This window comes from Haliotis asinina, chromosome 12 (assembly GCF_037392515.1).
Source record: "Haliotis asinina isolate JCU_RB_2024 chromosome 12, JCU_Hal_asi_v2, whole genome shotgun sequence".
NCBI lineage: Eukaryota > Metazoa > Mollusca > Gastropoda > Lepetellida > Haliotidae > Haliotis > Haliotis asinina.
The window spans coordinates 5,126,595-5,143,213 of record NC_090291.1 but is presented as its reverse complement, the minus strand read 5'-3'; the positions used below and the strand labels follow the sequence as shown (position 1 = coordinate 5,143,213).

General features: G+C 40.1%; 1 protein-coding gene across 1 annotated transcript; it reads right to left on the bottom strand.

Moving 5' to 3' along the window:
• Nucleotides 1-210: 210 nt before the first annotated feature.
• Nucleotides 211-10,822, bottom strand: LOC137257853 (poly(3-hydroxybutyrate) depolymerase-like). Its single transcript, XM_067795336.1, has 10 exons — nt 10,738-10,822; nt 9,517-9,639; nt 8,756-8,953; nt 7,641-7,732; nt 2,913-3,056; nt 2,538-2,724; nt 1,649-1,789; nt 1,204-1,246; nt 799-953; nt 211-378 (listed from the first exon to the last, which is right to left on the bottom strand). Exons 1-10 carry the CDS (start codon nt 10,799-10,801, stop codon nt 308-310), a joined length of 1,218 nt encoding a protein of 405 aa, XP_067651437.1. The 5' UTR covers nt 10,802-10,822; the 3' UTR covers nt 211-307.
• Between the last annotated feature and the right edge of the window lie 5,797 nt (nt 10,823-16,619).

Sequence of the window (16,619 nt, the reverse complement as noted above, 5' to 3'; positions counted from 1 at the left end):
TGCAGCAATATGGTGGTCTTTAGACACCCGCCTGTAAATAATCCTATCTGAACCAGACAGACCAGTGATTGATACGATGAGCAACGATCAACTCAAACCGTTTGGTCGACTCATGCGACCTGAATACGTTTTTTTGTGGCCTACTCTCCGTGCCGAAATTCCCACGAGTTTGTTGACTCATATATAGAATATATTAGACACGACCAAATCTAGTTACACATATTTGTTTATATACAGGAGGCCAGGAAGTGACAGCATGTGTACTTGTGCAATGTCACGGTCAATTTAACCCTGCCATGTACACCAGTTACAGGTTGTCACCTGTCACCCTGTCAATCATGTTCTTCACAGCCTTCATCTGAACGCCGTCCTTTGTGTCTGAAACATACACATTGAAACATGTTGAAATGGGCTGGCTTCCATGTTTTACAGTATGAAATACAAGAATGTGATATTTCACATACTTACTAACCTCAGCTGTGCCCGTTTTAGTATTTTCCATAAGTCTTCCACATATTTTCTGTATTTCTATTTCCCACCTAAATTTTCATTCCGACATAAAAATAATAAAAAAGAATTTATCATTTTCAAATTTCCCATTCTCTGTGGAAATGTCTTTCCTGACGACGTAGGATTAGCAACACACCATTAGACGTTTTCGCTCATAAAATAGCATTGTCATAACAGCTGACTAAAATGGCAATCGGTTGTCAGACCCTCGGCTTGCGTGCCATTGTACCCTGACTGGGTGATATACAGGGTGGTGGGTATTGGTAGGTAAGTAAGTAATCAGCTGACCGTAGTTCGCTCCAGTGTATGCCCACCAATCCCAGCAGCCGTTAGGGTTGGAGACGAGGTCAGACTTTATTTGAGGATACAGGATGATGATGTTGTTGAGCTCCGCCACTTCGTTGTACCCAGCATGCTTTGCGAACACGTCACCGATCGTCTCCCTGCGTCAACATGAATGAACCTCTTCTGCTTCAATAACATGTCATACATGAAGATCGTGTTTAAGATTTGGGGAATGCTGCACACATTAACTGATTCCAAAATGTGGTTTAATGTACAAGATTTGCCGCCTATATACACTACATTCGGGAAGATGACTGAACTGAACAAAACTTAAACTTTCTGTTGTCATCTGTCTGGTTATATAATGTTAAACCTACTACTTCGGCATAGGAGGCAAAGAATTCTCACCTCTGCATTTTACATCCGTGGAAAGCAACATGAAGTTTGCACACTGTAGATATAACGAAACAGTAAGGTGAGAAAATGGCTATTATTTACCCTCAGAGGAGTGAGGATTCAGTGTATTATGTCATTGCTCAAACTAAACAACGCAGGAGATACAGGAAAGCGTAAATATTACACTAAACGCCCCATCCACAGAAACATACATGTATAGATTTTTGAACCCCTGAACCATGCATCCACTAATTGTATGATATTGTGTTCACAGGTTACGAGTGATCGTTCCGGGCACACCTGTTGTCACCAGTGTTTTATCATTATAGAAAACGTGCTCATGAATCATGAAAATAACCAACGTTTAGTTAAGATCTTATCACACTATGGAAAGGAAATAATGTTGTGATGTTTTCTTCTCGGAACAACTAAGCCATGGCGGGAAGCTTAACCTTACCAACGGTGCTGTCGTAACAGCCTGAGGGGATGTATGCATAGGCGGTGTTGTCCATGTTGTGTGACCCTGATCCAGACAGGCCGGGTAGGGACCCTCCCCCCATTCCTGGCAGGCTGGGTATACCGACCCCGCTTCCGATACCTGGGATCAAAGGTTCTCAAATAAGCCCTCGCTGTTTCTAACTTGTTCATGCGTATTTGTACACAAACATCTTAAACGTACTTGACAAATGTGACATCTCGTGTGTTTTGAGACTTTACGAGAAAACTACATGCTGTTAACATTCATACGATCGACTCAAGCATGGTTTTCGTCATTTCCGGTTTATTAAAAAGTTTATTCATATACGTCTGGCGACGCCTCAACAGAATTCCTTGAGCTGGAAGTTTACCATTACATACATTCGAGAGGTCAGATCTGACATCATTATATAAAAAGACAGTGAAGAATGACGTGTGCCTCATCTTCAGCAACATGTTTATAGTGGAAACAAGTACGGTTTTCGCGTGAAATCTTCTCATATCTCCCCATTTCAATCCTGATAGCAGCAACACCAAAATGACTCCACCCCTACATGTTCTGAAATCGTTCCACATTTCACGGCCTTATCACCCTCCTCCAAGTTCACTTAATAAAAATTCAATTTGTAGCAAATGACATGAATGTAGTACATTAAGTTGAACTTGTGAAGTATGCTCAGCGATGGTCATGCGATTGCTCTGCTTGGTCCTGATGGGAGTGCTGGGTGAAGTCATGTCACAGCCAAAGCATGGGTAACACATTCACCCTGCAAAATCACCGATCCGTGACTGCTAGTCACTTTTTATATCTCCCCCTTCCTTATGAATAAACTTCGTAAACAAAACATTGTTGAGCATATGCATAATACCCGTCCAGAACTGTTTCCACCAATCCCAGTAGCTGGTCGCAGCGGCTATCCCCGATGACAGCATCGTCCCCATCATTTTGCTCATAGTCTCATACGTCTTGAGGGGAGACAGCAGGTTGTCTGGCACCAGCAGGATCCGCTTCTTCCTGGTGCTAGGTAGGAACTCTGTCTGGTCGTACTCGATAAACTATACAGTATATAAACACAACACATACAGTTCATTTTTACCCTTACGATTAAGGACTGGTTGGGTAATCATAGCTTATCAAGAGAGATTCAACAACAAAACTCACTCACTCACTCACTCAATTTTTCACTCACACTGATGTTATCTTGAGATATTGAATCGCATATTGAACTGTTTAAAAGGCTAACCTTGCCCTGAAGAGCTACATCACCCGATGGTTTCTGCAGGTTACCGTGGATGAAGTTGAGCAGTTCGTAGGCGCCGTTGTAGTTGCATTTGCCGAGGTAGGGGCTGCCCAGGGAGGTGCACGGGTTACCATAGTTTTCTGTGGGCTGTAACGTATCATAATTTGTATGAACGACATCCCTGTATCACGCATCACTGTGTCAGTATGCGTGCAGATATAAGAATACTTATGTACCTATACTTCACTGTCTACATACCCGAGCAGATATAAGAATACTTATGTACCTATACTTCACTGTCTACATACCCGAGCAGATATAAGAATACTTATGTACCTATACTTCACTGTCTACATACCCGAGCAGATATAAGAATACTTATGTACCTATACTTCACTGTCTACACACCCGAGCAGATATAAGAATACTTATGTACCTATACTTCACTGTCTACATACCCGAGCAGATATAAGAATACTTATGTACCTATACTTCACTGTCTACACACCCGAGCAGATATAAGAATACTTATGTACCTATACTTCACTGTCTACATACCCGAGCAGATATAAGAATACTTATGTACCTATACTTCACTGTCTACACACCCGAGCAGATATAAGAATACTTATGTACCTATACTTCACTGTCTACATACCCGAGCAGATATAAGAATACTTATGTACCTATACTTCACTGTCTACACACCCGAGCAGATATAAGAATACTTATGTACCTATACTTCACTGTCTACACACCCGAGCAGATATAAGAATACTTATGTACCTATACTTCACTGTCTACATACCCGAGCAGATATAAGAATACTTATGTACCTATACTTCACTGTCTACACACCCGAGCAGATATAAGAATACTTATGTACCTATACTTCACTGTCTACACACCCGAGCAGATATAAGAATACTTATGTACCTATACTTCACTGACTACATACCCGAGCAGATATAAGAATACTTATGTACCTATACTTCACTGTCTACACACCCGAGCAGATATAAGAATACTTATGTACCTATACTTCACTGTCTACATACCCGAGCAGATATAAGAATACTTATGTACCTATACTTCACTGTCTACACACCCGAGCAGATATAAGAATACTTATGTACCTATACTTCACTGTCTACATACCCGAGCAGATATAAGAATACTTATGTACCTATACTTCACTGTCTACACACCCGAGCAGATATAAGAATACTTATGTACCTATACTTCACTGTCTACACACCCGAGCAGATATAAGAATACTTATGTACCTATACTTCACTGTCTACACACCCGAGCAGATATAAGAATACTTATGTACCTATACTTCACTGACTACATACCCGAGCAGATATAAGAATACTTATGTACCTATACTTCACTGTCTACATACCCGAGCAGATATAAGAATACTTATGTACCTATACTTCACTGTCTACACACCCGAGCAGATATAAGAATACTTATGTACCTATACTTCACTGTCTACACACCCGAGCAGATATAAGAATACTTATGTACCTATACTTCACTGTCTACACACCCGAGCAGATATAAGAATACTTATGTACCTATACTTCACTGTCTACACACCCGAGCAGATATAAGAATACTTATGTACCTATACTTCACTGTCTACATACCCGAGCAGATATAAGAATACTTATGTACCTATACTTCACTGTCTACATACCCGAGCAGATATAAGAATACTTATGTACCTATACTTCACTGTCTACATACCCGAGCAGATATAAGAATACTTATGTACCTATACTTCACTGTCTACATACCCGAGCAGATATAAGAATACTTATGTACCTATACTTCACTGTCTACATACCCGAGCAGATATAAGAATACTTATGTACCTATACTTCACTGTCTACATACCCGAGCAGATATAAGAATACTTATGTACCTATACTTCACTGTCTACACACCCGAGCAGATATAAGAATACTTATGTACCTATACTTCACTGTCTACATACCCGAGCAGATATAAGAATACTTATGTACCTATACTTCACTGTCTACATACCCGAGCAGATATAAGAATACTTATGTACCTATACTTCACTGTCTACATACCCGAGCAGATATAAGAATACTTATGTACCTATACTTCACTGTCTACACACCCGAGCAGATATAAGAATACTTATGTACCTATACTTCACTGTCTACATACCCGAGCAGATATAAGAATACTTATGTACCTATACTTCACTGTCTACATACCCGAGCAGATATAAGAATACTTATGTACCTATACTTCACTGTCTACACACCCGAGCAGATATAAGAATACTTATGTACCTATACTTCACTGTCTACATACCCGAGCAGATATAAGAATACTTATGTACCTATACTTCACTGTCTACATACCCGAGCAGATATAAGAATACTTATGTACCTATACTTCACTGTCTACATACCCGAGCAGATATAAGAATACTTATGTACCTATACTTCACTATCTACACACCCGAGCAGATATAAGAATACTTATGTACCTATACTTCACTGTCTACACACCCGAGCAGATATAAGAATACTTATGTACCTATACTTCACTGTCTACATACCCGAGCAGATATAAGAATACTTATGTACCTATACTTCACTGTCTACACACCCGAGCAGATATAAGAATACTTATGTACCTATACTTCACTGTCTACACACCCGAGCAGATATAAGAATACTTATGTACCTATACTTCACTGTCTACATACCCGAGCAGATATAAGAATACTTATGTACCTATACTTCACTGTCTACATACCCGAGCAGATATAAGAATACTTATGTACCTATACTTCACTGTCTACATACCCGAGCAGATATAAGAATACTTATGTACCTATACTTCACTGTCTACATACCCGAGCAGATATAAGAATACTTATGTACCTATACTTCACTGTCTACATACCCGAGCAGATATAAGAATACTTATGTACCTATACTTCACTGTCTACATACCCGAGCAGATATAAGAATACTTATGTACCTATACTTCACTGTCTACACACCCGAGCAGATATAAGAATACTTATGTACCTATACTTCACTGTCTACATACCCGAGCAGATATAAGAATACTTATGTACCTATACTTCACTGTCTACATACCCGAGCAGATATAAGAATACTTATGTACCTATACTTCACTGTCTACATACCCGAGCAGATATAAGAATACTTATGTACCTATACTTCACTGTCTACACACCCGAGCAGATATAAGAATACTTATGTACCTATACTTCACTGTCTACATACCCGAGCAGATATAAGAATACTTATGTACCTATACTTCACTGTCTACACACCCGAGCAGATATAAGAATACTTATGTACCTATACTTCACTGTCTACACACCCGAGCAGATATAAGAATACTTATGTACCTATACTTCACTGTCTACATACCCGAGCAGATATAAGAATACTTATGTACCTATACTTCACTGTCTACATACCCGAGCAGATATAAGAATACTTATGTACCTATACTTCACTGTCTACACACCCGAGCAGATATAAGAATACTTATGTACCTATACTTCACTGTCTACACACCCGAGCAGATATAAGAATACTTATGTACCTATACTTCACTGTCTACACACCCGAGTAGATATAAGAATACTTATGTACCTATACTTCACTGTCTACATACCCGAGCAGATATAAGAATACTTATGTACCTATACTTCACTGTCTACATACCCGAGCAGATATAAGAATACTTATGTACCTATACTTCACTGTCTACACACCCGAGCAGATATAAGAATACTTATGTACCTATACTTCACTGTCTACACACCCGAGCAGATATAAGAATACTTATGTACCTATACTTCACTGTCTACATACCCGAGCAGATATAAGAATACTTATGTACCTATACTTCACTGTCTACACACCCGAGCAGATATAAGAATACTTATGTACCTATACTTCACTGTCTACATACCCGAGCAGATATAAGAATACTTATGTACCTATACTTCACTGTCTACATACCCGAGCAGATATAAGAATACTTATGTACCTATACTTCACTGTCTACATACCCGAGCAGATATAAGAATACTTATGTACCTATACTTCACTGTCTACATACCCGAGCAGATATAAGAATACTTATGTACCTATACTTCACTGTCTACATACCCGAGCAGATATAAGAATACTTATGTACCTATACTTCACTGTCTACATACCCGAGCAGATATAAGAATACTTATGTACCTATACTTCACTGTCTACATACCCGAGCAGATATAAGAATACTTATGTACCTATACTTCACTGTCTACACACCCGAGCAGATATAAGAATACTTATGTACCTATACTTCACTGTCTACACACCCGAGCAGATATAAGAATACTTATGTACCTATACTTCACTGTCTACATACCCGAGCAGATATAAGAATACTTATGTACCTATACTTCACTGTCTACATACCCGAGCAGATATAAGAATACTTATGTACCTATACTGTGTCTACACACCAGTACAGAATGAAAAAAGATCAACAAAACGTTAATCCAAAATGACAATGATATACTGTAATGGTAAACACATGCGTTTCACAAGAACGTCTTGGGTGTCATGGGAGATATGTTCGATCTTGGAAATTGTTTTGTAGTACAAATGTTTCACTGTTGTGGTGTGGACTGATAGTTACAAATGTATGCTCGGCACCGCTGGCGTAGACGGCTTTGATGTTTGAGGAGCTGACGAAGTCGCTGTAGAAGGCCTCGATCTTTCTGGATGTATCTGGAAACAAACGGGTGTGGCAAAGATAAGGCGGTTCCGTCGGAAACGGAAACGGAAAGTCGTTAAAATATCGTTCAGATTTTGTTTGTGTTTAAACCAAAGCGAAACAATTTTCTGAAGTATGTAAAGAGAAACAGTAATAGATATTATTAAATGAGTAGACACATGACATGTTATACATACATACACCATTATATCAGGCTTGACACTATTACTATACAAGTGATGGAATCTGTTTCAGAAGCTGCACACACGTACATACACTTTGAAAAAGGACCCAATGCAACAATTTAATCAACAAAATGACAAGAACTGGATGTATTTCGTTAACGGTATGTTCCATCTTATTAAGTACTTTCATAGTTCACTCGAACGCTAAATACCGGAGACAGAGAGATCTCGTTTATCCGGACAATTCCGATCTCACTGGATCATCGAGTCATGGTACGTAGTGAATGAATATATGTATGAATGTCTTTATTTCACCAAAAGTTGAATCCGAAGATCATACAAAGGAAAATGCACTATTTACAACATATCACTTGCATTAAACAAGATAAACAACATATCAAGCAAAATGGAAGCATATGCTGGACTGCTCATTAATAAATAATATACAGTGTACGCTTTGTGAGCAGTAGGGCGAGTGTGTCTAGTAGATGCAAGTACATCAGGTGTTTCTTTAGATTCCATACGGAGTGAGAAACCGACAGTATTATGTCTCCCCGTGTATCATAGTCAGTTGCTTCATGCATATATCTCCGCTGAGAAAGAATGACAGCATATCATCGTCGTCAAGTATATCTATTTTCACTTATATATCAACACCAAGTTATCGGACAGGCAGGAGAACATTTTTGTTTTATCTGTCGGACATGACGCATTCACAGTGTAAGATAACATGGCAACAAAAGTCATAGCAACATCGATTACAGAGGTTAAATTCTTTTGTAACTTTTGCTCTTGAGTCGACTTTGACACACAGCTGCAAGGGTTGTTTTAAATGGGACGAGACACACGAACCTGTTTTGACGACGGTGTCGCTAGTGCCGGCCCAGATAAAGACACTGGAGTTACGAAGGTTATCCGTGGCGTCTATCTTGCCTGCCCCGGCCTGTGACCTGGCGTTTCTTACCAGGGATGCCACGTTGATGCCCGATGGGGAGCTCATGCATGACCCCAGGGCTGTCCCCAGCTGACCCCCGGAGCAAGAGTAAGGGACTACAAATATGCAATGTAGAGTTTGTATTCTTCAAAATACAGTGAAGATACAGGTTGAGTGGTTAGGGAGGAAGGGTGTTGGTGTGTGTGGTGATACGTGTTGTCTTTGATTATTTTACGTCCGCTTCTATTAACTACACATCAACTTTTAATACACATACTTCCCATTGCAAACCCTGTCGTGTTATCAATGTTAAAACCATGCACAATCGGTCTACGTACTTGGCAAAACAACCAGCCCTTACCCCGGAAGACCAAGTAAATAACTATTTCTTCACATACATTCCTTTCAGTTATTGGTTACCATTTCAGTAAACATGTCACAATTTCCGTATTCCATTATGTAGCGATCAGATGTATTCTACAGGAAATTGTAAACACACATGTAAAATGTTCTACATGCAGTAAAGACGCACTGATTGAACATAGGATGTCGGATCGTAGAGTTTGGAGCTATTTACGTGACGTTATGAGTGAGTTCAGTTGGGCTGGGTGAGCAGACGCTTTTTCGACCTGAATTATGTCGTAACTGTTGACCAAAAAGGGCTAATAACTGAACCTACTTCCAGCAATGGAGCCGACTCCCCTGACTGACGCCGAGTAGGCGGTATGGAACTGTACCGCCATAGCTCCACCAGCTGAGATGCCTGATACAGAAACCTCCGCCTTGTTGACAGTGAATGTCTCTGGAATATTGAGCATGTTTCTGAAAATCTTCCATTGTGAATACCTCTGGAGTGTAGAAGCTGTTTGTGTAGATATTCCATTGTGAACATCTCTGGTATATAGAAAATGTTTGCGTAGATCTCCCACTGTGAAAATCTCTTGAATATAGAACATGTTTGCGTAGATCTCCAACTGTGAAAATCTCTCGAATATAGAACATGTTTGTGAAGACCTTCCATTGTGAATAGGTTAAAATACATATTTCAGCCACATAACGACTCTGCCATAGAGAATATAACTTTGATAGAGTAGATCTTTCGTTGTGTATTTGCAGGACATTCATCGATAAGCAGAGGGGCTTTATCGGATTTATATATAACAGATATTGTCAATGGCAGCAAATAGGGAAGCACTCATAAACTGTTAAGCGTGGTCATGACCACATGACCTTTAAAAACACAACAATGACAATTATCAAAGTTTCTAAACCTAAGGTTGTACCCACATATAAGAGACTAGAGGACATTCTAATCCCTTTTCAACCTGTCTTGTGTCATGTCTTCCTGCCAAGTGCGAACTGGACGCCATTCCAATGCTCACCAACGTTTATCCCTTTTCTCGGTTCAAGATCGGAGTCAGATTTGTTTCTGGACATACAGCACGAAAATTGTGAACATTCGTGAATACACGTCCATGAATGTGTTCGGCTGACTATTGCTGTCAAGTGTTTGAATCATCGTAACGGCGGTTTGTTTTATTCATTGACCTTCTTTGGTCAATTGCTGATTGTCTTCAGTGAGCATAATATGTACTACAAAGAACGCCGGTCAAAGTGACCCGTCAGAGCTCTCAATCTCATGGATCTCGGATTCCGATTGACAGGTACAGTTTTGTAGATTCTAAAACATGTCAAACTATAACCTCAATTCCAGACAGACGTGACAACTTTGACCTATCTCTAAAGTATTTATCTGGCACAGATTTCCCTTGTCTCTGTGCGTGGACACCGGAAAACTCAGCTGAAGGGATAGTGTGTACAAAAATATTCACTATTTTTTAGACCTGAAAATTAAACTGAATTGCATATTCCCCAGATACATGATATGAAAATGAGTTACCGAGTTTCTGCGCTGCCTGGACAAATGGCACCAAGGCCGTCACAAGGAGTAGGTACGTCGCCATATTGGACGGAGATACAAGACTGAGACCCAGTTGAGTTGTCTTATCTTTTTATATCTGGACATAAGTCCAGGAATGGTGACAGCGACATTGATAATAAACATGGAAAAAGGACAGCATGTATGTATGTGTGTGTGTATGTGTGTGTGTGTGTGTGTGTGTGTGTGTGTATGTGCGTGCGTGTGTGCGGGTGCGCGCGTCTGTGTGTATGTGTTTCTGTGTGTACATAATATTTATCGAATCAAAGATTCAGAACTAGTATCTCTTATATTGACTAGGCACCAGACAGATAGTTGTGATACTGCCTCAAACCTCGCAATGGGTGGGTAATTCTGAATTGTCAGATGGCCGAAACCTTGCTGAAGATATATTTCATAACAAGATTCTTCCCTGATCCTAGCTCAATATTCTTAGAGCGACAGAATAAATGAAACAATAAATTTATTCATGTTCAACTACAAAACCTTTTCGTCAGCTGAGATGTGTGGAAACTGTAATGTCAGTGACAAGCATTCACTGAGGAACCAAAATCACTGGGGAACCCATTGAAACAGTGCAGGAACGTCCACTATTAATAGAGAGTGTAGACGCATTCTATGGTCATGTTAAATTGCTTAATAAGAAACGGAAATGTATATACACGTGTTCACCATCTGCCTGACTGACCTATAAATGAGATTCGGCTTTAGATTTGTCGCAAGACAAAAGTTGAACATTTGAAAAAAAATCCTGATACATGTATGAACCCAATCCCTCAAGACAAAGATTGCAACATGGTGAGATGTCCAGACATGTTGGAATGTGACTAACTATGAGTGTAAGCTACAGAACATGTTGCTGTCGTAAGAGCAGACAAACGGGATCTGGTGGTCATGCTCGATCACTTGGTTGACGCAAGTTCCCAATTGCTCATGATGTTGATCATTGTTTATGTAGAGACCGCGGCCACATAGCTGGAATATCGGTGAGTGTGGCGTCACTAACTCTCGGCTCTCAGCGCGTATAAAGCCTGTGAACCTTGGAGTGAGGGGATAGGGGTGGGGAAATTGTGTTCAGTGTGCGAAATAGCTAGCCAGTGGAATGTTAAAATGCAGTCAGACCAGTTAATCTCCACAGTCTACGGCCTGACTGACTGAATTTTCATGATCACTCTCTCAGACTCAAGTTGTGAAATCATGCACGATTATGTTCATCATATTAGCAGGTTAATGATGAAACCCATGTCATCCGACAATATCTTTGTCTCATCTATTTTTGTGGCTTTGGCCTACTTTCTGAATTCAAATTTCGGACCAATGAATTATTTTGTATTCTAGTAACTTTCAGGCATAGTTAGCTCGACCAGCAAAATTATGTATGTTTGTTTATTGCTGCACTCCCACCTATACTGCAGCAGTCTGTCTAGACGAGACGGTCAACTGATTGGCATCATGACCATTGCATCGCTTGACCACTAAACCTGGTTAGAGGCATCTTGCGACAAGTATCGGTCTCCGATAATCATTGTTATCAACGGTCTAATGTTCCTCATTGACCGTGATACGTACTTATTTTAACCTGTCGAAGCCCAATCTGTCTTAACTAATTCAAGCTGATCTGGTCCTCCACTATCCGATGTGGTAGGAAGGGATCACCACAACGTCACGAGTACAGAATGAAGTCAGGTGAGAAGAGAATGAAACGCACAAAGAGTTAGCTCCCTTACACCATCTTCCTAGCAGAGGCCGTGAGTTGCACTTCATCCCAAACAGGGGACACCAGAAATCGAACCCGAATCTACGTAGCAACCAGCAGCTACCCCATCCAATCAACTTCAAAGGTGGAATCTTGGATAACATGTTAACGTTACAAAAATCCTTGCTAGCTATAACATTTTACACTTTCACAGCCTGTCCAATTTGATATACAGACACTCGAGTGTGAATATAATATTATGTATACACTTCGAGTGATGAAATAAAAACCAAAACATGTGCAGTAAGTAAAAAAGTCATTATATTTTCACTTCAAACGAATAACGTTATGTCAATAATACTTTGACATATAAACAATAGAATGGCGTCATAACTTGACGTCATAGCTTATTCTAATTAAGTATCTCAAGCCAGTATGACTTTTGGGCGGACCTGGGATAGAGTCTATGTGCTTTTGTGTTGACGGTCACGTGACCGCTTCTAGACCAGTCAAGTAACCGGAAACATATGCTTACATAATATAATATAATATAATATAATATAATATAATATAATATAATATAATATAATATAATATAATATGTGCAATTTTTTATCGATGTTGATTGATACCTATCACCTTCCTCCTGTACCACTCACCATTCCCTACCACCCACCCCATCCCTGGTGGTACACGTGGTATTTTCCGCTGGCCTGCTTCAAAGGCTGGTCGTGTATATTGGAGTGGGTGACACAAGCCTGTTTCCCCCTCGGCGGTAGCACCTGGATCTCGTTCATCTCGTCAGATCGCCCATATCTGGAATAACAGTTCTGAAATAATTATTACGAGGTTTTACATAAAGTTGTTATCATTGCACAGGTGGTCTCACATGGGCCTGTGATGTCTTATCTCAGAACGACCAACTGATATGAAATGCATTATTCGTGTGGTTTGTAGTTTCGAATTGACACTCACGGCATACTTAATTACAGCTGCAAAAACATAAAAGTAATAAATAGATTATCGTAACATCATAAAATCTATGTTTAGTGCTATAGGCATGTAAAGAAAGGCTCTACGTGTATTTTCGTCGTATCGATTACACTTGACTGCATACACTACGTTGTTGAAAGAAGCGGCCCTGATCAACCGTTACTTTATTTAGAGTGATTGCGTTATCACAATGCATTCTTGTTAAATTGTACACTGTTTATATATGTCCTGGGTTCACATCAACGATTACCGTGTTTGTTAACATGGACCTTGTTAATACGAACACTGCAACTGTGGACAAGATCGGTTTTTCATCACCAATGCATGAATACAATGACACCCTAGTAGACAGGAATCTGTTAGTCAACTGTAACCCCTTCATTACTGCATTGTGGCAGTATTGACAACACATGTGAACGTTTCACATATACAACCCGAAATACACAAGAAATGTAACTACAAAAGGGAGACATGACAATAAGGTGTGAACACGTATTATCCTCAGCAGAATACACAAATATCTCTCAAGTCCATATCTTGCACGTGACAAACATGAAGGTCCCAATTGGAATTGGCCTTCAGCGCGCTTGACATGAAAGGTGACTTACGGGATCGGGTCGTCAGCCTCGCTTACTTAGCTGACACATGACACCTTACCCCATTTGTGTAGATCGATGCTCGTAATATCAATCACTAGGTTATCTGGTCTAGACCACCACATATACCTGGAATGTTGCTGAGTGCGGCGTTCAACAACATCAAACAAGAAAACCAAAGCTGCGCTATCAGACACATGCAATTCACGAAGATTGCATGCAGTTTAACCTCTGCATAGTGGACCTCATGCTATCGGACACCTCGTCAATGCTTGGCAGCTGAAATGCAATATTGTACCCCAGGATTTAAGCAATACCTTGAGAAAGGTTTTTCTCATGACCCCTGATGGCAAATATTCTGTTCCATGTTTTATTTGCGTTCATGCCGACATGTTACTGTACGTTATTACACGTTGCTTAAACACGTACGTCCGGATTGAGGAAGTTTCGTTGTATACGAGTTCTAAAGGAGAAAAAAGGAGAACTGGAATCATATGAGTTACCACTAAATGCAACTTGTTTGCACTTTGTAAATTTATGAAGGAGAGGCATGTCTTTGATCTAGTTCTGCAGGTGAAATATTTCTCATCCTCTGATGGATGATCTAGATCACATCAATCATTCCAGATACAATCTGTTCACAGGTACAACTCGTCTTTGATGTTCCTCAATATTCCTCGGGGTTTAATTTTTGAAATAAGTAAAATTCATATGCGTCAGTGACAAAAGAAAGGAGAAATGGAGGTTGAGTCAGGTGACGGTACTTATTGCAAAATATGATTTATTTATTACAGCACGAGGTGTTGCGACACGTGCTGTGAAGATTTTTCAGGTCGACCATCAACAATCCCTCTCCATTTGTTGAAATACCGAAACTAACAAAACAGGTGTTCTAGTACATAATACCTCATGTAACCAGGCGGTATGTCTGGATTGATGAATGATTGATATTGAGAGATCGTTTATGCGTAACTTTAGACGGTAAAGTAATCTGAACGAGAGGTTACCGTATATTAACTACAGTTCGCTCTACCCGGGTTCAATTCCCCACATGGATACAATGTGTGAAGCCCATTTTCTGGTGTCCCCCGCCGTGATATAGCTGGAATATTGCTAAAAGCGGCGTAAAACCAAACTCACTCACTCACTCACTCTAATTATTTGCCAAGTTGTGTTTTAGAAAATGCCTGTAAAATAATATTTTACCAAACTGCAGAGCATACCCGTGAGTTGACATCACCAGCAACGACGGGTGTGAGTTGGGGGTCGACAATCGGGGTGAGGAAGGGGTGACATGAATAGACCGGCAAGTGGGGAATAGAAGCCGAGACGTAGGAATTGAGTTCCTCTTAGGAGACGCCGCCGTGTTGTGTAAGGCAATACGTACATTTATACAACTTCCTGAAAACCAGGACTTAGATAAAGCGATATGGTTGTTGGATCCGAGGACGCAGTGAGGACTTTCTGAGAATAAGAGAAAACTTTCCCCATTGCCAGGATGTGGGGGAAATTCTCCTTAACACAAGACTGTTGACATTGCATGATTTTCCAAGAATCCGCACCACAGCTGAAGGTGCTCAGCGCCTACTGATAAACCGGATGCAGATCACTGTCAAGGGGTATTTTGTAGTGCACTACACCGCACGCATTGAAATGTATATCTGACACGCAGATCTCAATATTTTGTATTTTTGGCCATTGATTTTAACTATCGACAGATTTAGTTCTATGTCTTGTGACAAGGATAGGCACCTTCAGTGAGTGAGTGAGTCAGTGAGTGAGTGAGTGAGTCAGTCAGTCAGTCAGTGTTGCACATGAGGTAGAATCTAACTCAGCGTTTCAAGCAGTTCCACCGACAGCCAGAGGGGAGATGGGATAGCCTAGTGGTAAAGGCGTTAGCTCGTCACGATGAAGACCCGGTTTCGATTCCTCACATGGGTACAATGTGTGAAGTCCATTCCTGGTGTCCCCCGCCCTGATATTGCCGAGAGTAGTGTAAAACCATACTCACTCACTCACCCATTCTCATGTCCAGACCACCTTTTTCACCGGGCGACAAGAGACAGTCAGGACATTGCTGACGTTTATGTAAACCCATTCACCCACACAAAACTGGCGAAGTGAACGACGGAAACTTGGTATTCAGATGACATACAAATTGACATTATTGATAGACGACTGGAACACAACATAGAGAAATATTTGTGTTTCAAAAGAAATGCTGAGTTTGCAAATATTCTTTTTTCTTTTTCCGTCTTGCTTCGTGTTTGATATGTTGGAAATAGATGCTAAATGAAAATATCTTTAAGAAAGTGAGACAATTTTAGTCACTCATCTATAAGGGAATGACATGTACACGCCAGTTATCAGAGAGAAACCAATCATTTGAAAGATATTCAGGCAATACTTCATCACTTTCCTCGTCCATCTTAATAAATGGATCAAGTGTAGATGTCGACAAGTCACCCGATCGATGACTGTAAACTTCAAAAGTGAGAAGATAAAAATGTAACTCCGAAAATAAATTACAAGTCCTAGAGCCATTGATTTGTGATATT